Source organism: Emys orbicularis, chromosome 1 (genome assembly GCF_028017835.1).
Source record: "Emys orbicularis isolate rEmyOrb1 chromosome 1, rEmyOrb1.hap1, whole genome shotgun sequence".
In the NCBI taxonomy this organism is placed as follows: domain Eukaryota; kingdom Metazoa; phylum Chordata; order Testudines; family Emydidae; genus Emys; species Emys orbicularis.
In genome coordinates, this window is record NC_088683.1 from 238,512,115 (window position 1) to 238,535,572 (window position 23,458).

Below are 23,458 nucleotides of genomic sequence, written 5' to 3' on the forward strand. Positions count from 1 at the left end.
TGAAAACTTCCTCAGACTGAGCCAAATTCTCCCCACATTTACACTGGGGTAAATCCAGATAATTGGAGTGAAGTCAATGGACTTACTGAGTATTCACATCTCTATAACAGACTCTGCTCTGGCCTATTTCCCTGTCAATGTGTCTCTCTCTTGGGCCAGAGAGACCACCTCAAAAGCAAGAAGCTTACTCTTTGTGTCTACTAAGGTCTGGAGTTCTCTGCTAAGACTACCAATCAGGATACCTGTTGTGGTAGTGGTTCTTGCAGTTTTAATTCAATTCACTGGAAACGGGAGTGAAATCACCAACTCGTTTCACATAAACAATTATATAGCTGTCAGACCTCATCGGCTTGTGCTCAGTACCAACCTACAAGAAATTTCAATAAGTCATCCAAGGGAAAGACTTTATAGTCCTTTAGAAATCTACTTAATTACGTATACACATTGGGACAGATCCTCAGCTGCATCAGCGCTTTACAAGGCTCAGCTGGTAGCAGAGGGCCACAAAGATGGCTTTACATATCATTTATGCTGTCTGGCAGGAAGCCATTTCAGCCCCTGGCACAACTCAGAGAAACCTCATTGATCTGAAGGCCAAAAGGAATCACTGGACTCATCTAGTCTGACCTTCTGTATAACACAGCCATAGAACTTCCCTGAATTAATTCCTGTTTGAACTAGAGCATCTCTTTTAGAAAAAAACATCTAATCTTGATTTTAAAATTGCTGGTGATTGATAATCCACCCTAGGCCTTCCACCACATCCATTGGTAAATTATTCCAATGGTTTATTACCCTCATGGTTAAAAATGTGTGCCTTGTCTTCAGTCTGAATTTGTCTAGCTTCAACTTCTAGCCATTGGATCTTGTTATACCTTTGTCCGCTAGTTAGAAGAACCCATTTTCAAATTACTGTTCCCCATGTATGGAGTTATAGACTGTGATCAAATCAACCCTTAACCTTTCCTTTGATAAACTAAATAGACTAAATTCTTGGAGTCAAGGCATGTTTTCCCATACTTTAATTATTCTTGTGACCCGTCTCTGAAACCTCTCCAATTTATCAACATCCTTCTTGAATTGTGGACACTAGAACTGGGTACAGTATTCGAGTAGCAATTGCACTGGTGTCAGATAACTGCCCTTCTGTTACTTGAGATCCCCCAGGATGGCATTAGCCATTTTGAGTACAGTATTGCTTTGGAAGCTCATGCTCAGCTGATAATTCATCATGATCCCCAAGTCTTTTTCAGAGTCACTGCTTCTCTGGATAGACTTCCCCATTCTATAAATATGATCTACATTCTCTGTTCCTAAATATATAATATAGTTTTTACATTTGACTGTATTAAAACACATAGTGTTTGCTTTCACCCAGCTTACCAAGTGATCCAGATTGCTCTGTCCGCATCATTATTTACTAGTCTCCCAATCTTTGTGTTTATCTGCAAACTTTATTAATGGTAAAACCCCTGCGGCTTCCCCAATTGCAACCAGCTGCCAATACCCTAAGGTAAGTGGTCCCCAAACTTTTTACCTCATGCCCCCTCTTACCCCTGTAGTATCCATGCCCCCCCCCACTCCTTGGGGCTGGGGCCAGGAGCAGGGGATATGGACAGGGGTAAGAGGGCAGAGGCTGGAACCCGGAGCACGGGGCCAGCAGTCAAGGCCCCAGGCGTGGGACTGGCAGCTGGGGCCGGGAGCAGAGCCCCAGGTGCGGGGTCAGCAGTTGGGACCCCGGGCGCGGAGCTGAAGCCGGGTCCAGGCGCTGAGCAGAGTGGCGCTCCCTCCCTGCCCCCCATGGGGGATGGCCCAGGCCCCAGCTGCACCCCCTGAACTTTTCTCAGCACCCCCATGGCGGGGTGTGCCCCACAAATTGGGGACCTCTGCCTAAGGGGGTTATTCTGGCAGCAGCACTCCCAGCCACACTTCCTTTGCCTTTGCCACGTCCCCAATTGTAGTGGGTGGGAGGGGTTATCGTAGAAATATCTATGCCATCTGTACAACTACCTGAATCCCCAAGGAACTGTTTGACATGGCTTTGTGGTTGCACTGCACCAATAAAATGGAGCAAAACAGACAGAATGGGTCTAAGTACCCAGTACATTTATTTTAAAAGTTTATGGAAGCAGAAAAAATCCCAGTCTTTTCCCCTTATAATATATTATTTTTCCTTCTTGTTTCCATCTCCATTGGTATGTTAAAGAAAAAGTTTTCCCATTCACAGAAACATAGAAGATCCAAAGAAATTACAGCTGAAAACTTATTTATCTAAATTCAGAAGCCTTATTTTAAAGCAGTTTTACTATAATGACCATTGAGATGTATTTATATTTGTTGTTTTTTAAAAAAGAGGTTGAGAAATGTGCTACTGTGTGCAGTTGCAATTTGCATAGTATAAAAAATCACAATGGGTCTTTATGTTCTCTTCCCGTTATCCTGGAATTATATGGGAGACTTTTTTATTTTTAATGAAGTCATAGTTTAGAGGGGGGGAAACAGGAATGAAAACAGGAACTGAATATTACAGTTTGGTTTCTTTCTGTGCCTTTAAATGAAAGGAGCTCTGTGTTTACTATTCTGAGCTTTAGACACTCCAACCATCTGTTTCATTAATAGGGATGGGAGAACCTTGCAAAGTTCCAGCCTCCATATTCTATCAAAAATTCCAACCAATAGTATTCCAAACCCCATAGAGTGTCTTTTTAAAAGAGTCATAAAGCAAATTGGAAAAAAATCAAAATGCATTTTAAAAATATACCAGATTCCTGAAAGTCCACTGTAAATTCCCATCTTTGAAACAAAAGCACAGTCATTTATGTTAAGGAGTATTTAGTGACACTTTACTTTATCCCTCAGAAATCTATAGACTAGCCCACACAGAAGGAACCAAGCTGGTTTATGTATTTCCGTGCAAACAGATAATCCCTTGCCTTGAATCTAAAAATGGCTTTGGGCAAATATTATGATCTAGTATTCAAAGCATGAAAGGATATATATCCTCATCAAGAGAAGACATATTTATTCATTCATTTTGTGTCGTATGGGGTTGCCATTTTGCCTTGATGATTAGTTTTTAAATTAAGAAACCTTGCTCTTTCAGTTAATGAGGATCAGCAGAGAACTATTGAAACAAAAAAAATTATATGTTAAACATCAGATATTCGTTGATGGCAGTTTCATTCAGTCACCTTTCAGTACATTTAGAAGGAATTCAAAATCACAAAGATGAACCAGCTTTAACTTGATGCTGCTAGGAGAACTAAAATGTGTTTGGGCTCTGCATATTAATTACCTTGCTGTTTTAAAGGTTACAACAGTCACTTTCTCCCAGGGAGGTCATAGTTCTGATTTAATAAAGGCTTATGAATTACAGAATATTATAGAGCCTTTGCAATGGACTGCAGAAACAAAACCAGCAAGGTTTACACTTTGCTTGACAACCCAAAAAAGATAATAAAGGGGTGTGAAAAAAGAACCAGACCGGTGTGGAAAAAAATTGTTCTGGCATTTATGGATTAATAGGTTCTTTCTAAAGTGTTAAATGGAAAAGAAAAGATAGTGCTACTTTTATAACTTCCATGCCTGTCCTGACTAAAGTTTTCATAAGTAAGACAATATGAAAGGATCTTTTTTAGCAATTACAGTATGATTCATTTTGTAGTAAATTAGAGCAACTGTTTCAAAATGAATGCAAGTGCTTATAAAACACTTGTTGGCATTAATTACTAATTAGTAATTGCTAATTAAATATCAGAAAGTGATTTTGGTGAGAGTGCATTTAACTAAATTGTAGCTAATCTTGCTTTAGCATTGTCAGCCTTTATGACATCCTAGTTCAAATTATATATCCTAAAAGTGGAGTTTTGTCCCTTTTTTGAAATGTATTCCTCTCGAGGATGTTATGTGATGTTGCTTTTAAATCTTGGCATAGATTTTCTGTACACAATTGGGAATTTTACTATAGACCATGACAAGTGCTACTGAGTTTAAACATTGCCATTTCTTGTCTAATTTCTTTTGTTGTTGTTGTTGTTGTTTGTTGTTATGATTCTAGCTGTGTGTATTTAGAAGTATCTTCTGGACACTTAAGTAACAACCAGAGCCACGACAAACATATCTGTTCTCCCTTGGCAAAGCAGTTCAAATGGGCCATGTTTGCAAAGCTCAAGATTCAGTAGAATTACTTATCCTCCTCAGCTCTGCCATATCATATGACCAAAAGTTTTAGATCCACAGAGTGAGCCTAATGGGGAATGTGTCCAAAACTGGTGTGTATTTTTTTCCTAGGGGACTCAAATTTTCTCCACAGAGCTCTCTATCAGCAGACAGCAACTCTTATCTCACACCAAGGGGGCTCTGGATCATAAGTGGTGAATGTTTATCATTTCAATCAGTCCGTGGGCAATGGTCCCCCAGTGGTTTGTGACCCTCATTTGGCAGCATTGTCTGAACTGGCCCTGATGATTAGCTTAGAAATGGCAATTTCTAAGCTAATCATCAGGGCCTCTTTTTTTAAACTCAGGACAGTTTTGAATTGATGTAAGGTAGTGTTAAATCAATGGTGTCCATTTGAAAATGTTCAGCTGTTCTAAAGTGTTCATTCTAGAATTCTGATCTCCAGTCACATGATAGGATAAGCTCTCTGCATTTTTTTTAAAGCAATGAATGACTATCCATGGTAATATGGACATAGTGCATAGTTTAGAACCCAAATTGTTCCAGTCAGCATGGGTTAGTATGATGCTTCGAGTAAGCTGGTTTCAGAAATGCAAAACTAATCAGCAGGGCCGGCTTTAGGCTGATTCCCCCGATTCCCCGGAATTGGGCCCCGCGCCTTATGTGCCTTTTTAATTTTTTTTACACTCCCGGCGGCGGTCCGGGTCTTCAGCGGCACTTCGGCGGCGAGGGGTCCTTCACTCGCTCTGGGTCTTCGGCGGCAAGGACCCCCCGCCGCCGAAGTGCTACCGAAGACCCGGACCGCCACCGGGTATTCAAATAGGGCCCCACAGTTCCAAAAGCCGGCCCTGCTAATCAGAGTCTTATTTTTTTAGTTCATGTTATTCTAAGTTGCAAGCCAAGTAGCAAATGTGGCATGCTTTATTTCTAAAATCTAATAACTATGGTATAGGGGGTGAAAAAATAGCAAAATAACTTTTCATAACATCTCCAAGGAAGGATTTGGAATTCGATTTGTTCAGATGAAGTCTGGATGCTCAGAGTTGAATGGCTGAGGATTGACCTGCTATCTTTCTTGTAAATATCCTTTGTAGAATTGGATTGAGTGTAATTTTTGTTAGGGTTTTCAATTTTGTTTTACTTATATTTCATTTATTTCAACTGTTGCCACATACTTGTCTCTGTATTGTACAAAGATTATAAATTACTGAACTGCTCAGTGCTGGACTATTTTGGTCAATGCCAAAATGAATCTAAATGAATGTGCAAGGGATCATTGTCCTCAATGAAAGAACTGATGTCCTAATTTTCCCTGTGTGTTGTGGATGCACAATACAATAAGAACATTTGGATGAGGGATTTTTTATGTTACTCACATAAAGATTTATAAAATTTGTGAAACCTTCAACTTGCATTGCTTGTTGGATATTGGGTTATTCTGAAAAAAAGAAATGATTTTTTTTTGCCACTACACATGGTGCCTACTGTAGGGGGAAAATGTTCTATGGTTTTAACATTTGCATTTAAGACATTTAGTTAGGACTATGACCTTTTATAAAAATAAATTGAAGGAGAAAAGAAGGAAATATGTGTTGTGAATATGTGGATACCCCATAGCTAATTCTGTGGCTGGTGAACTAAAATTGTCTCTTTTGCCTTTTAGGTTTTCTAAGTACTGGAGACCAAGCTGCAAAAGGCAATTATGGATTGCTTGACCAAATCCAAGCTTTACGATGGATTGAAGAAAATATTGGATCCTTTGGAGGAGACCCAAAAAGAGTTACTATTTTTGGATCCGGAGCAGGAGCATCCTGTGTTAGTCTGCTAACACTATCTCACTATTCAGAAGGTAACGATCCTCTTGGTAAAATAAAGGTAAAAAGGGATCCTTTAAAACCTAGTGCAATTTTGTTTAGACTGAAATGCAAGGCAACTGACACCATCAAGTAGAAACTCAGAATTATATACCAACAACTTAAATGAAATACATAGTGGCCAGTATTCCAGCTGATTCATAGTAAACCTACATTATGCTTTTTACTATTGCATGAAATAAAAAATAAAACTTAAATTATAAATTTACATTTCAAAGTGCTCCCCAGGAAATCTAAACTGTCTGGTTTATATTACATTTTTTTCCATTTTCTCGTCCATCAATTGTCTGTCCTACTTGAACTAAAATGGGGCAGTGAGCCTTCTTTTTTTTATTTGCAAGATGCCTGTCTGTGCACATCAAGCATACATTTTAATGCCTTAACACAATGCAATTGTGTACAAAAAAGAGTAAGCCTCACAGATGTAGAGTCTCATCCTGCAGTCCATATGCATGTAAAGCTCCTACAGGGCTGAAATAAAAGTTTGAGCTGCAAGGCTTTTGGCCCCTGGGTAAAAATGCACTAATGTACAGTGCAGGTATTGAATAGCTCTACAGAAAGATTCCAGTAAGTATGATCAATAATACTGTACAAAAAATTAGAAAAAGACCACAGTGCTCTAAAATCTTTGATCTGTTTCTGCCCCCTTGCTCCTCCGCCTGCTTCAACACACAGAGGAGTCTATAGGATAAAACTATCTTGCAGGGGATAATTGTAGAAGATATTATAGCAAGCATGCTTTATTTGAAAGTACTTAAAATTATTGCACATATTGGTACAAATAGGGCATAATGAGTAAAACTGGGCTATAAACTATGCCAAAAGCAAACAGATGGAGTGATGAAAATCTTTGCTGATCACAGCCTTGACATTCTGTAATTTGTGCAGTAAGTAATAATCATCAGGTGTATTATTCACAGTCAGTTTTCACCATATATGCTTCTGGGTACTCGGAGCTAACTTCTGTCTTAGTAATTTGTATTTCACAAATCATCCACAGTATGTAAGTGCTTTGTAGTCTGTATACACACTCTGGCCAAGACATTTTAGGCTGGATACTCAAATAGGACATTTCAGTGTTCCCACCAGGAAGAAGAACAAAATAACCCAACTAAGCAAACAGCAAAACATATGGGGAAGATTCACTGGTATGTTCCAACTGCTTTGCTACACTCTGACAGCACACAGCAGCATTAAATCCGGGTCTCTGGTTGCTCTGCACACCGGAGAATAGCAAAGCAACCAGAATGTACCAGGTGAATCTGGCCCAGTATTTTCAAATCCTTTCAGAAAAATGCAAATATATTCTAATTTATCAGAATAGTCAATGATAACAGGAAAATATATGTAAAGCAGGTAATGGAAAATGATGTCAGTGCAGAAGGATCCTGGAAATCAAGCCTATTAAACTGTTTTTAGCTGAGCATTTTTTTTTTTTTCAAATTATATGATGCCTGGATTCTGTGAAAGGGAAAAAAAGAGTGCATAATTTTCCTTTGACCTTTAAACTAGTGAAGAGCATATTTATGTGAGTCATTTACACTCAGAAGAGAATATGATTGTTTGTAGCTGGCACTCCTTCAAAGATTAAAAATGTTGAAGAACTACCACTGCGCTAAAACTGGGGTATTTTTGTTAAAAGTGTAGGGTTATTGTGAAAAATATATTTTGTCCTTGAAATGCTAACCTAAAACTTTCATGCTTTATATGTATGTCCATCAAGAACCAGGGAGATTTTATCTAGAAGTCTATTAAAAGCTACAGTGAAAAGGAAGAAATTAGTTAAATTTAAATTAAATTAAATTTAAAAAGTTAAATCAGTAGAACTAGAACTGAAATACAGGAATCTGCATCCTTTCAGTATCATACAATCAAAGTATTCTTTGCTTAGTAAAAGCAGCATTTTTATATGTAATTTCATTTGCATTTAAACAATTTGCACCTGCAGGTTTATTCCAAAAGGCAATCATACAGAGTGGAACAGCCCTGTCCAGCTGGGCAGTGAACTACCAGCCTGCCAAATACACTCGGATATTGGCAGATAAAGTGGGCTGCGACATGCTGGATACCACTGACTTAGTTGAATGCCTTCGGAATAAGAACTACAAAGAACTCATTCAGCAGACTATCACTCCAGCCACGTACCACATTGCCTTTGGGCCTGTGATTGATGGGGATGTGATTCCAGATGACCCTCAGATTCTAATGGAGCAGGGAGAGTTCCTTAACTATGACATAATGCTAGGTGTGAACCAAGGGGAAGGCTTAAAATTTGTGGATGGCATTGTGGACAACGAAGATGGTGTTTCCCCAAATGACTTTGACTTTTCCGTCTCCAATTTTGTGGACAATCTGTATGGCTATCCAGAAGGGAAGGATACACTCCGGGAGACCATTAAATTCATGTACACTGACTGGGCAGATAAGGAAAACCCTGAAACACGAAGGAAGACCCTGGTAGCTCTGTTTACTGATCACCAGTGGGTTGCCCCAGCTGTTGCTACAGCTGACCTGCATGCCCAGTATGGCTCTCCAACATATTTCTATGCATTTTATCACCACTGCCAAAGTGAAATGAAACCAAGCTGGGCTGATTCAGCACATGGTGATGAAGTTCCGTATGTGTTTGGCATTCCCATGATTGGTCCCACCGAATTGTTCAACTGCAACTTCTCCAAAAATGACGTCATGCTCAGTGCAGTAGTTATGACATACTGGACAAATTTCGCCAAAACTGGGTATGTTTTGCATCTTATAGCTTTTTTCATTCCAATGATGGTTGTGAAATATTGAAGTATTCTATTGTAATGGTCCCAAATGATGCATCTTACAATAGAGTTACAGCACTAATTGGAATCACTAATGCAGAATACTGCTGTAAAAAGGGCTTATTTATATTAAATATATTTTTAAACTAATATTTTCTCTATTAAACTAGTTATATGTGAAGAATGATGTATTGTACTTTCCATTAAAGTGGGGCAATTAATAAAAAGGTAAATGTCCTTGAGGTCAAAAGAGCTCAGCAACATGCTGTAAATCAGAGGAATTGTCTTTTTTACTGCAAGAAGAAATTGTGACGTAGATCATACTTATTCACTAAGAAATTCTCTCGTTTTTCATAAAGGGAAGGGAACTTATTGGAGAAGTGGATCGGGAAGATGTCCATTGGGAAGATTTTTCTCTTTGGGAGTCAGAAATGGAATAAAAGTTAATTTACTAGAATCTAGTCATCAAGAAAAGTCTCACACAAATCTGTTTAGGTGGGGGGAAGGGTTTTAAAAAAGGCTGGTTACTAGAACATAGAAAGGCAGCAACGTTGTGCAGATATTACATACATAAACACTGAAGAAAGAACCTTCAAAGCAACTTAATCTAAGAGGCTATTAATAAATCCTGTGCACTAAGCCTTCTTCCTGTAGCATCCTTTTAAAGAATATTTCAGTATTTTAGTTAAAAAACAAAGGCTCTTTTTGTTAACATTGACTCTTTGGTACTAAATTAAAATATAGCTACTCATGGCACTGTAAATCTTTCCAAGGAACATTCAGGATTGGTTTCCTGAAACTGCAACTCTACTGCAGTGCAGTGAACAGTCTGCAGCAATATAGGAAAGGTTCAGAGATGCCTAGTGTTCTAACACTCAGAGGCTTAGCAGCTCTGACGGTCTTTAATGAATCCAAATGACATTCTGGGGAAAGCAATTTTTGCAGTCTTAATGTGGAGCATGAACTGAGTCAAAAATAAAATGCTGCATACAGGTCGCTTTGCTGCCTAAGACAAGACAAAATCTTTTGTAGCAGTGTTCACTAGACAAACAGGTGTTTTTGTATGTGTGGATTGTGCAGTACTGTGGCGACAGTGAATAGGTGATAAAATATTTAAGGTGTATCTGGCAACAAGAAATGGCAACAAGAAGGATGGACTGCTCAGGGGAAAACTGACTTAACTGACTGTGTAATCTATATGATGGTGTGCTATACTGACCGCTGCATTGCATGAACTTCTGACAGGGCTCAGAGACAGATTTTTTCGATGATTAGATTTTTATTAGTGTGGATAAAACAGCTCACATACATCTAAGGATTCAGACCCGTAGAAAAATACCTTAGAGGAATGATTATGTAGGATGTCAAGACCTTCTCTGTGTAGTTATTATTTATAATTATATTATTATTATTTCCATAGAATGCAAACAAGTCAGACTTTTGTGTTTATTTAAGCCTTAGAAGAGCTCTTCACTGCTCCATCTGCCACCATTACTCATAATTTCAAGGCAGTTCCTACGCACTGCTGCTGGAGAGCTGATTTTAGCAGAATATGCAGACCATTGCCCAGTCCTCCGGCTGTGGACTTACATTCATATTGTACCTCCTAAAGACTGCACCAATGCTTCAGAAGGGTCATTAATCATTTCCAAAGCACCCAACTGATAATATGCTTAGTAAATGGAAATGAGACTGAAATACAAGATCTATTCCATTGTGGATTCGCTCCTTTACAAGCAGTCTGAAAAATGGATTATAAGTACAGCCCTGTAGCTATAAAATTCCAGGTGTCCTGCAGAAGGGGAACTTCTTTGTTTTGTTTTAACAGAAACCCCAATGTTACTCCATAGAATCCATCTTTTAGAACAAGAAATTCCCTAGTGGATAAATGGAATCTTAAGCTCTATGACTATATTTGCTCTGCACCTCCAACACATCCAACTGAAATGAAAAGGAGAATTTCCTGTGGCAGGGGAAAATAGCATCTTATAGACTATAAAACCTCAAACTGAGATTATATAGGGATTTATTTTAGGTAACTAGTCTCCAATCCACCCTCCCACATACAATTTGGATTCCAGGTGTGCAATCAGGCCTAATACATCAGAAGCACCTGATAGGTTTCAGATTTCTGTTTTTCAGTCATTGTTTTCCTGCTTTATCCTGATATTATTTGGCTGCTTTGTTTTTGTGCCCACGGCAATAAATATTGAAAATCTATTCACTGTGAGACTATAACACTGCAGGTTTCTCTATAGCTGAACCATAAACATTAAAACTGCAGCCTGTTTACAAAAAAATACTTCTGACACTCCTCCAGTCCTGGATGACTCTCACACTGAGGCAGTATCTAGGAACTTACTGTACAATTACTGCTCAGTTAGTGCAGAGCTCGGAAGGGCTGTGCTGAGCTTCTAATTGACACACACCTCCTGCTGCTTAAAAACACACACACTGTTTAATGGGTCTACTGCCAAGACTAGGTTTGGAGGACAGGTCAATACTGTAAAATCACTAGGTGTCAAAGACACAGCGAAAGGCACTGTACTTTTATTGTGTTTTACTTTGAAGTCAGTAACTGAAGCTAGAAAACAAAAAGTGACAAATAAAGTGACTGTTTAGTGTTGAATGGCTCATGCTTGAAATGAACACTTGGAAATTGCAATTTTCTGATGGTCCATTTCCCTTTCAGTGCTAAGACAATAGTTGTTAGCCTTCATTCATCATCATCTTGGCCTCTGAATCTACTCACCAAAGCTCTCTCTTACTAAAGATATCCCTTAAAAATAGTGTGTGGGGGGGGGGGGGGGGGAATACATTGTGGAATATATGCAAGAAGCTTTGTTTGGGGGATCACAATTAAATATTGTGTTAACTAACTTACAGAGTATAATATATATAAAAAACTGTTTGCATGAGATTTTCTTTAAGATCTGCTTTTATGCTTCATCCTGCTGTCCTTGTACAATCACAATTCCAATTTTACATGTTAAAGGAATTGGTCATATCATTCAGGCTTTATCACATCCTCCCACTGTAAGAACAGTGGTAGTGGGATAGAAGGCAAAGGAATTGTTGTAAGGTGATCTTGTCATAGACTACACCTTTATTTCCCTCTCTACGGTCCACCATAGAGCACCTATTTTCATGCTTCTGGCTCCTCAGCCATCACCTCTCTTGAGTGGAGACACGCATCTCCCTCCCTCCTGACCGGGTACTTCCAGGCTACTCAGTTCCCTCACTACACTGTGAATTCCCTAGTAAGTCAAAGTGCTTAAGCAGATCTGCTTTGCCTTCTCCTCAGAGCCTATACACACACTGTAATTGCCCATAGTTAAGTTACCACACAGCTCTTTCTAAGCAAGCACTTTTATTCTTAAGTTAAAAGCATTACAGAGAAAACATGAAAAGAAATACAGCAACCTACACACATCTAATAAGCATACCAGAGATCACTCCAACTCCAACAGGGACTGTGGTCAGTAAACAGTCTTCAATCCCCCTGCCCCACACAGGGATTTTTCTATGGTTACAATTTCATAACACGTTTTGCTCAAGAACACTGATGAACAAGAACACTAATGAAAAGTTTAGTGCCTCCTTTATACAGCCCGGGTCTTCGATTTGGGAATAGGTAATTCATAGACAATGGATTTCTCCCTAGGGTATAGCTTCAAAAGTTTGGATCCAGAAGAGGAAATTTGAACTCCTTTTCTCCAAAGTATTTCTTACAAAACCCACTCAATCAAAAAATCATTCTTTTCTGGTCCATTGTTTAAAAGAGTCATTTGAAACTCATAACTCTTCCCAAAGTTCACATTAGTCATCTCTCCCCTTAAAGAAGTTACATATAGTCCCACAATAATACATCAAAGTTTGACTTTATAATACAATGAACTCACAAGATACATAAACTTAGCTCAATAAAGTTTGCCCAGGATATTGCAGGAAATTACCATATATGTCACAGAAACTTCCTGAGTTTTCTTTGAATGCTCCACTGCAGGGAAGGGGTGGCAATGCCAAAGAAGAGGCATGGATAGAGCTGAGCTGATATTTTAGTTTAGGAGCCAAGCTGAAAAAAATCATTTTGGTTTGAACTGAAACTTTATTGTTTTTAATTGCTGAAATGAGAAAAAAATGCATTTTGGGCTGAACAAAATATTTTGTCCAATCCAAAACAAATAATGTATTTGTTTCTATTCCCTTTGGGTTATGTTTAGCTGGTTTTCACTTTTTTAAATTAGCTAAATTTATTAACAAAACACTGTTTCAAAATGAAAAATTTTAATGTTTAATTTTAGAATGGTCAAAACAAAACTTTTAATGTCAAAATGGTTGAAATTAACCATTTTGCCATTTTCCGTTTTTTTTTTCCAGGCAAAACTATTTGCTGAATTCAACCCAGATTTGTGAATAGTTTCAGTGCCCCTCCAAAATGCATTTTTAATGAATTTACTATGAAGAAGAAGAATCATCTCCTAGCTCTAGGCATGGAGCCCGTGGGCACCTCCCAGTGGCTTGCTGAAAGTACTCCTCTTTGAGGTAGTGTAGGTACAAATGGATATCCATTCAGACTGGCTGATTGAGATCCATTGGGGCACATCCTGCTGAGTGATACTGCCTACCTCCTGCCTTCCCCAGCAGCCCTCTCTTGGCCCTCAGGAAGTATTTCCACCTACTATATATGACACAGAGGAGAGTCCTCAGGGAACAGGCATTGGAACCCCCCATTTTTACCTACCTGCCCAGCTCACAGTCTTCTGCTTCCCTCTACTTACATTAGTGTAGAGGAATGTATAGGCGTCACAGGGTGACTGGTTCCTTTAAGAGGAAATGCGTCCAATTCACCTGTGACTAATTAGTTGTCTCCCAATGGTCATGGGCATCTGGCCTCTATAAAAGATCCAGACAGTAGTTCAGAAAAGGGAGCTGGAAGGAGCAGCATGAAACCTGAGAGAGCCGCAGTTGAGAGCTGGTAGTGAAGAGAACTGGGGCTGAGAGAGACTGGATGAGAGCTATTTAGAGAGTGTTGTGGACAAGAGCAGTCAGAGAAAACTGGCCAGACCTGGGGAACTCTCTCATGTAGAAGGCTCTTGAAGAGGATCCTAGGTGAAGGGGAAAAACAGCTCAATCACTGCAAACCAAGTCTAAAAACTAGAGGGTTGATTCTGGAGGTTCCCATGAGAATGAATAGAACTTGCAGGCACAGGGACCTCAGGAGTGGAACACTACAGGGAGCCCTTTTGCATAAGGTATCAGTTGAGGGCTTCAGGAAAAGGATTGCCAGCAGCACCGGGAATTGTAAGAGGTTAAGGTCCTGGAATAGGGGAAGAAGAACAGGGGAATGGAGTGGTTTTTTGACTCTCAAGTGGGGGACCTGGAGATGGTGACACTGGAGTGGGATGGAGGACTGCTCTATTTTAACATGTTGTACTTTGAGGGGGTTGAGAATTGTCTTACTTTGAGGGATTTTCTGAATGTTGAAATTGTACTAAGAAGTTGTGCCTGAAGCCAGGGCTTGAGTTGGTTTCTGAGAGGGACATTGTTCCTTTCCTGGGCAAAGGGAACCACTCTACTCGCCTCTGGGAAGGCCTCAGCTGGAGTACCATGTCCAGTTTAGGTCACTAATATATAGAAAAGATGTAGAGAAACTGGAAAGGATCCAGAGGTGAGCAACAAAGATGATCAAAGGGATGGAATGAAAGCTATACGAGCAAAGGCTGAAGGAACTGGGTTTAGAAAAGAGGAGATTAAGAGGGGACATGATAGTGGTCTTCAGATACTTGAAAGGCTGCTACAAAAAAGATGGAGAAAAGTTGTTCTCTTTTGCTACAGAGGGCAGGATAACTGGTTATGAATTCAAACTACAGCATAGCGGATTTAGATTAAATCTCATGAAAAACTTTCTAACTGTACGAAGAGTAAGACAATGGAAAAGACTGCCTTGGTAGCTCCTTTGCTGGAGGCTTTCAAAAGGAGGCTGGATAGCCCCCTCTGAGTTGGCATCTTGGCAGGGGATTAGACTAGATGATTCTGACCCTATGATTCTATGAAAGGAGGTGACCATTCTCTGTAGTGGAGAAGTTGGAAAGCTCAGTCAGCCCCAGGGAATGTAGGGGAAATTGAAGTGGTACTTGACTGTATCATAGTTGGTTGGTCACAGGAAAGTGCCCTGGCAGGGGTGAGCCCTGCTACACAGGCCTAAGGGAAAAGACATTGATTTTCCTATTGAACACCTTGTGTAATAGGTCTCTGCAGAAAAATAGTAGTAAAATACTTTTCCTAAACTCTACCAGATTTGAAACAAATGATAATTTGAATGAATAGATCTCTCAGTATATAGGCAGAACTGGTAGTGATGCCTATTATTAAGGTGGCCTGACACTTTCCATTATAAGATCCTCAGATTTCAGTTCCTTCTAGCATTTATAGTTTATTTTGAATTCAAATCTTCACTATTTCTTACAAAAGATGTGTATATTGCTTACCCTCTAATATTTTATTTCTCTGTTTGAAGATATTGGTTGATTCCAGGTCTGTGTTATTGAAATAAAGAAATAAAGTACACTATTGCTTTGGTTTCATAAATAGATACAATAGTTGTCAGAAGCCAATATTATTAAGAGATTGCATGGGAAAAATCAGAAGTGTCAAGAGTAAACTCTTTTACACACACCCACTTGCAGCAAAACTCATTGTTGAGAGGAAGTACACTCTCAAGGGTGCCTTTTGCCTTTCTATTAACAAAGAGAGTGCAGTATGTTTGCAGCGCATGTGCAGCTGCAACAGTGGCACTGAACTTCAGTTGCAGAAATGCATTTTGTCATCCAGCAAAGTCACAAAGTGCCACAAAAGAATGAAACATATTTAGAATACAAAAGTGCCTGTCATAAGTTTATTATGATAAGTAGCAGTTAATATATTCATGAAAACTGTTAGATAAAGGTTACAATTTGAGCAGCATTATGTAGAGCTCAGTGAGAGATGCGGCTCCCTGCAGAGTTCTCATTCTACTGGTGTTAATACCCAGAGAAATTCAGTAGTGTTTCATTGTGAAGCCTTCCGTTATCTTAACTGGCTGCCAGAGCTTCAACTTGTGTGCATGTGTTATTATTTTGCTCCGGAATCAGCCATCACATCATTGCAAAGACATTTATTTCATGACACTTGAGAAGCAAGCTGCATGTAGGCACTTTGAAGAGCTGTGCATCAAGAACTGTAGGTTGGGCATCACTGAGCTACCGTATATAACTGGGGCATAATGACAGGAGTCACAGCTCACAAAGAAGGAAAGTGGAAGAGAGTGGTGGATGAATTCTCTGTGATTTCCCTCTCTGGAAAGGTTAGGGTGACCAGATGTCCTGATTTTATAGGGACAGTCCCGATATTTGGGGCTCCTATTACCCCCCACCTCCTGTCCCGATTTTTCACACTTGCTATCTGGTCACCCTAGGAAAGGTCCACAGTTTGAGTCAGTCCCTCAAGGAAAATGGCTAGATGATACAAGAGAGACTATTCTCAGATACTGATCTGAAGGTACTTTGGTGGCAGACATTCACTTTGAGAACATTTTGGGTGTAGAGCGAATTTAGAGTGAAAACACTTAAAATAAGCATCATTAGTAGAGAGCAAACACTGATCAATAATTATATTCTAGCAATTATATGAAAAGAAGAATGGTGTCTAGGCTAAAGCACAAGATTGGGAACCAGGAATTCCTAGCTTTGTAACAGACTTTGTATGTAACTTTGAGCAAGTCACTTGGCCTGCCTGTGCCTCTCTTTCGCCAGCTGAAACACCGGGGATACTAATACTAACAATTAACTCAGAGGGATGTTGTAAACCATAATTCATTGAAGTGTTCTGAGAGCTTGGCTGGAGAATGTATAGAAACACAGAAAAGCATTGTTCTTCTTTTATTATATTATTATCTGCATTATTCAGGAAGCATTTCAGTAGTTTTCTTTGTTTCATAAAGACATGGATGAGCTTCCAGAATGTCTATAGGCCAAAAGGTAAATTGAAAGGCTAAAATTGCAAAACAGGAAGTGGAGGGACAGTGCCAAGTGAAAGGTCCAAAGTCAAGTGAATGGCTAATTGCCAGGTGAAACCAACTATGCAGATCCATGAGCTATTCACATGTGTGATATTATGTCCCCCATCCAAGCCTATGGAATAGCTTCACAAAGGTTATTTCCGACTATTTTACGATATGGGCAAGAATATCCTCATATCAACAGATCTTCCATCCCCAACCCATACTCCTTCACACTGGCATGTAAGGAGTTCCTACAGAGTGGGGCACTACTCCCCTACACACTCCCCAACCCTTTGCATTCGGAGTTGGAGGATGGTATAGGAGTATTCCCTTTACTAAACACACAATCCAGCTCTTTGTGGCGTGTGAAGGGGTGAGGGAAGGGATGGTTAGTGAAATCTAAAAACATGCCAGTTTAGCTGAGTGGTTTTTTTTTATTTTTTAATCTTTGCTGTAACCTGGTCAGCATTCTGCAGTCATTTACACAATGATAACATTACCTCAGAAATGACACTATGAAGTAAAGTAGTCCATCTTGCTGGCATTTCGGCATTTTATGGGTAAAATCTTGGCTCATTTGAATTCAATGACAAAATTTCCATTAACTTTTGGAAATTTTCAAAAAGTGGTCAGGATTTCACTTTACAGTATTGTCACATAAAAAGAAGTTGTCTTCATTTACATACATAGAGGGTGGGATGGAGTGGAAGAATAATAGTAAATGTATCCAGCCCATGATCCTGATCCTGTGTTTCATGAAATGTACTGAGTGCTCTCATGTCCCTTGGGTTTAGTTCTTTGAGCACAACTAACTTGCATCTGTTGGCTTAATTTATACACCTTCTGCACCTACACTGCAGAACATGGCCCAGGATTTTTAGGGCTATGAATTGGAACAGTGTGTGCTTAAGAAAGAGGATAGAAAATATGACACTAATTTCCTGCTATAGCTGTTCCAGGCTTTTGAGTTTCTAATGGGGGGAAATGACTTGTGCTTTTATAATCTATGTAAGTTTATCCAGGTTTTAGAATTCTTGTCTTGTGTCCAAAAGTACTGTAGTAGATATATTGCATCAAGCCAGTGCCTACTTGTCTGGATTTGCCAAATCCTCCTCTCTATTCTTTGAGAACAAAAGGAATACTTTATTTCCTTTTCAAATGCATGTTAGAATTCCTCAGAGTGGCAGCACATTGAAATCTCTGGCAGTATTGCTTGGAAAGGGAAAGCTCTACCTTAGCTTCAGACAAGGAGTAATAATATGGGATCAAATTGTGGCTCGTAGATATTACTTAAAAGAATAAAATCTAAAAACTTCTGGAATACCCAACATATATCTTCAGCAGATGGCAGGCATGTGGTACAGAATAATATGCAAAACAAAACAAAACAAAATTAGATTAAGAATAATTTTTAAAATTGTATTTTACTTGTTTGAATTCAAGGATAAATTCCCCTGGTAAGCAGGTGAATAGAAGCATCTTTAGATTATTAAAGCTAAATGCCAGTGTAGATCTAGCACTAAGGAATAACAGTTTTTGAACAACAAAAGAACCTTGGGAACATTTAATCATCTCATGGGCATTTAAAACAAGAAAACAAAAAAGCTTTTAAAACTGTAATATTGGATGAGGGAATTCCTGGAACATAGATAAGAGCACATTAGAAGAAAAAGAAAAAGATTAGATTGATTTTTGAAAATGATAAACTAATGCATATGGGAATGGTGAAAAGAAATGTCAGTATAATGCATAGAAGGTACATTATATACTTTAGTATGATATATTATAAACACGGACAATATTCTTTGCCCTCTGAAGGCTGAACCCTCCCCCAAAATTGAATATCTAACTAGCTGTTATACTTAGATATAGCGTTCATGTTTCAAAGGAAGGAACATGCATGTTATTGCTAAAGGGCTTGTGCAGATTCAAATGATTATTGTTTTTGGTTCTTTTAATTTTAATTTCCCCTTGCTAATTTAAAGGCGGACATTTCATTTTTAAAAAGTCAAATATGAACAGATTTATACTGAATGGTTAATATATTTTTAAAGTTTTTTTTTAATATCAGATGATGTTCTTAAAAGTATAAAACTGGAAAGATGGTAGAAATACAAATTTAAATGTTGGGCTGATCAGATATTGTCCCCTTAGGGATTAGCTCCGAGCTCCTGTAAAAGCAGTTGGACTAGTATTAATTTCCCTCCCCACCCCCATCCTAAGACGTTTGGACAGGGTCAAAGCCTGTGATGCTATATTTAGTAGTGTTTAACACACTGTACTCACAAATAGTAATTCGTTAATGCAAATGATAGAAAGATTTGCCACATGTCAACACAAAGCTTTTCCCTCACGTGTTTGGTGAAAAGAAGAGCTAATAGTAGCATAAAGCAAGGCATATATATAAATAGATAGAATTTTTTCTCAGTTATGTGTTAGCCCTATGTCACAATGGTTTGAAGTTATTATATACCAACATTAATTATTATTATAATGTACCCTATACATTATTATTATATACCAACTTAAAAGCATTAGGCAGATCCTTAGCTGATACATCTTGTCATAGTTCCATTGCAGCCGGAGTCTGGTTGCCATTAACAGTCAATTTTTAACAACCACACAGTGTTACCTGATACCCTGAAGCGAAAGTCAAATCTTGAGACATCCTGAGCACCTACAACTCCCACTGCTGCAGGTGCTCAGTACCTCTCAAAAATTCATCTTTAATGCCTAATCCTTGAAGCCAATGCCAAAACATCAGCTGATTTCAGAGGGAGTAAGATCAAGTCCTATTTTCTATTCTATATATAGGGAACTACTGTAATATCTCATATTTCCTGTATAGTAAATGTTTTTGTTTTTTTAATGGCACCACTGCAGGGTTACATTTAGCTAACGGTCTTCAGTTTCTGTTAATTATTGTCGGATAAAACAGAGTTCATTTCTTGATTGAGTGTAATATTGTTTTGTTTTTACTGTTGTAGAGATCCAAACCAGCCTGTTCCACAGGACACAAAGTTTATCCATACAAAACCCAACCGTTTTGAAGAAGTGGCCTGGTCTAAGTATAACCCTAAAGACCAGCTCTATCTGCACATTGGCCTGAAACCCCGAGTTCGGGATCACTATCGAGCAACAAAAGTCGCCTTCTGGTTGGAACTTGTACCACACTTGCACAACTTAAATGAAATATTTCAGTATGTTTCCACAACAACTAAGGTGCCGCCTCCTGATATGACCTCATTTCCTTATGTCACCAGACGTTCTCCTGGAAAGTTGTGGCCAGCGACAAAACGCCCGGCAATGACACCAGCCAACAATCCTAAACATTCAAAGGACACCCACAAAACAGCCCCAGAGGATACAACTGTCCTGATAGAAAACAAGCGAGATTACTCCACAGAGCTGAGTGTCACCATCGCAGTGGGGGCATCCTTGTTATTCCTCAACATTTTAGCTTTTGCTGCATTGTATTACAAGAAAGACAAGCGACGTCACGAGACACACAGGCGCCCTAGCCCCCAGAGGAACACAACCAATGATATAGCGCACATACAAAATGAAGAGATTATGTCATTGCAGATGAAACAACTAGAGCATGACCACGAGTGTGAATCGCTGCAGGCACACGACACTCTGAGACTAACCTGTCCACCTGACTACACCCTTACTTTGAGAAGGTCCCCAGATGACATTCCACTAATGACACCCAACACCATAACCATGATTCCAAATACATTAACAGGAATGCAACCTTTGCATACTTTCAACACCTTCAGTGGAGGACAAAACAGTACTAATTTACCCCATGGACATTCCACCACTAGGGTATAGCTCTGCCATTTCCCCCTCTTACCCCACAAGCCACTTGGAAGAAAAAGAAGTAGAGAAAAGAGCATTCACCATTGAACAACTTGTTAAAAAACAACAACAAAAAGTAAACACGAAGGGGAGTCCTTATTTTCTTACTGATCCTTCCCATAGAAACTCTCTGATATTAAAAATCAGCTTCAAACCCTGTGAAATGTGAAACATGTACATTGCTGTTATGATACTGCTTTAAGATCTCAGCCGCTTTGATTGAAAGTTGATGCCAGAAGAAATCACTTGAAAGGATGTTTTGAGAGTAACAAACAGAAGCAGAATCTTCTGGAACACAGAGCCAGTGACTGTACAGTTTTTTTAATATATGAAATAAAAACAAAAACACCAGTTCTTTATGTGCCATACCATGACTGGCCCTTGTTAAAACAAAGACATCACCGTGGGCTTTTATCCAGCATAAGAAGCTGTAACCAGAAGGGGGAAATAGGATTTTATTATTAAAAATAAGAGGACTATGCAGTAAAATACGTATAGTTCTGTGCAAAGAGATGACTTGCCAGCCTGAACTATATTTAAAGAAACTTTGTAAAAAGTGTACATAGCTGTGAGTTTAAAAAAATAAGCTTTTATTGACGTTTTCAGTTTGAAAAAGAACTTTTAGAAATTGTGCTTTCAGTTGTGACCTATGTGTATATACATTAGTCATATCACCTCTGTTTCCTCCAGACCAAAAGGAGGATTTTCTTCTTAATTACTAGTGGTGAACAAAGACATGAGGTTTTTCTAACATGTTTCATTTATAGGAGGACATGGTGTCATACACAGAATACAGTTGTCTGTGTGACCTGCGTATTTTCCCTTACAGGTTACAGAAGTGCATGTTAAAGCATTCTTAGGAGACAGTTGTTTTTTAGATTTTTTTTTCTTTTCTTTTTGTGTTAGCCTTCATTAAATTGCAACACAGAGATGGATCAGAAAATGGAAATCACGATTATTGTTTTAAGCTTGTTGAATTGAGCAAAGAAACAACAATACAATGAGTCCAGTTTTGTAGTTCTTGGTTATTTTAATACATTAGGAAGACTTGCTTCACAATCTAGTGCCCTGACAAACACAAAGAAAACCTGCCTCTTGGTCAGTCTTTTATGAGGAAAACTAGCTCTATATTCACCAGCAGCTGCAGAAGAGCTTTTGCTGAGGAAGCACCCACTCAGCTTTGCCAAACCGAGGGAAAATGAAATTTGACAGAGGAAAGGGGGTGGGGTGGTTTGTTTGGTTTTTTAAAAGTGGAAAGGTCATGACTGATTGGTATGAATAGAGCTTTTTCACCCAGTATCCCGTTATGGTGATCAAGAGTGCACCTGTCTGAAAACTCTATTTTTGCTGGTTAATTATATAGCAGTGACAAAACCAATTAATATTGTTGAGAGCTAAAAAGAGAGGTAGCTAAATGTGCTCTGTGTGAATTTATATGAAAATTCTGGACAGCTTCATTGTCAGTAAAAGGTGAAATTATTATCTCCCCGGCCCTCCCTTAACTGGGGAACTAAGGGCAAAACAGAGCTGTTGCACAAGGGGCTCATCAGTTTCATTTAAACAGCTGATTCAAGTGCGAAAAGCTAGACATGAGTTATTAACTGATGAAGGTTGTTTATATTTTGTCTTTAGAAAGTGACTGCATCATCAAGAGATAGTAACCAAAGATATTTGAACAAAGTTGCTCTGCACTTGAACATGACTATCCCAGATGTATTTTGTATTTTTATTTCAGTACCAAACTGGGCACGGCACCGTCATATTGTCTGTCCCATACAGAACCTAACACAAGATGCCTTCTACCTTTGTGATAAAACACTTTGGAATAGCCAGCCCATGAAATGATATTGTAGACAATGATATCAAAATCTGTGGGCTCTGCACAACTCCTTGCTGTGTGTGCATGGCAGAGAAGTGGGTTCTGAGAGAAATGAAAAGAGATTTAATACAGTAAAAATGCATCATATGACCAATCATGTTTTATACGTAAGAAGACAGATATGTTATACAGATTAGAAAGTGTTGAAGCAACAGTCCCAACCTGCATCTAGTAGCAAATGGAAAAATTTCTTCTTCACTGATTCATCCCATAATGTTTATTAAAGCTGACTCTTTACCAGGCCATTTCCACAACCTATGTATTGCCTCAGCTGAGATGCAGTAGTTCATGACTCTAAAAAAAGGCAGTGATGCTTGGCATCATAACCAGTTGGGTATATTTGTAATGTGAATTACAGTATTTGTTTAGTACTTCCAATTGTCTTCTGCTAGCAATATGTACAGTAATGTGTCAGGCTTGTGACATTTGGGTAAAAAAGTTCCTGTAAGTGAATGATTTTAGCTTTTAAAAATAATTATGATGAAGTCAATTTAATAATTTAATACATCTGAATTGATGTATGATTTATAAATGGAAAAGATTTATAGAATCTTCATAGAATTCTATAATAATGATAACAAAATATACTTGGCAAAGAAAAGAAAACAAGAACTTTCCCAGGCTTATAGTCTTGACCTTAAGAGGCACGCAGGGTTTAATGGTTTATTTTGTTATTGTTTTGCAAATTTTTGTTTTTGCCTTAAGTAATGATAGAAGATATATATGGCTGGACACATATGTATAAACTTTTCAGCAGCATTTTTAATAATAAAATATCACAGTATTTTCTAATGTTTTGTGCGAAGAATTATGTGTTCATCCCTTTTTTTGGTAGAAAAGTATTTTTTTTAAA

The 23,458-nt window shown here is 38.6% G+C and overlaps 1 protein-coding gene across 4 annotated transcripts in view; it reads left to right on the plus strand.

Moving 5' to 3' along the window:
• NLGN4X (neuroligin 4 X-linked) overlaps positions 1-20,699 on the plus strand; it is a 191,860-nt gene extending 171,161 nt beyond the window's left edge. For 2 of the 4 annotated variants that reach the window (XM_065405435.1, XM_065405452.1), the window contains 4 exons: positions 5,843-6,028; positions 6,879-6,899; positions 7,996-8,791; positions 19,850-20,699. In XM_065405435.1, coding sequence (XP_065261507.1) covers positions 5,843-6,028; positions 6,879-6,899; positions 7,996-8,791; positions 19,850-20,699 — 1,853 coding nt within the window. The remainder of the gene's footprint in view (positions 1-5,842; positions 6,029-6,878; positions 6,900-7,995; positions 8,792-19,849) is intronic. The other 2 variants (XM_065405427.1, XM_065405444.1) reach the window with 1 other exon arrangement.
• The last annotated feature ends 2,759 nt before the right edge of the window (positions 20,700-23,458 follow it).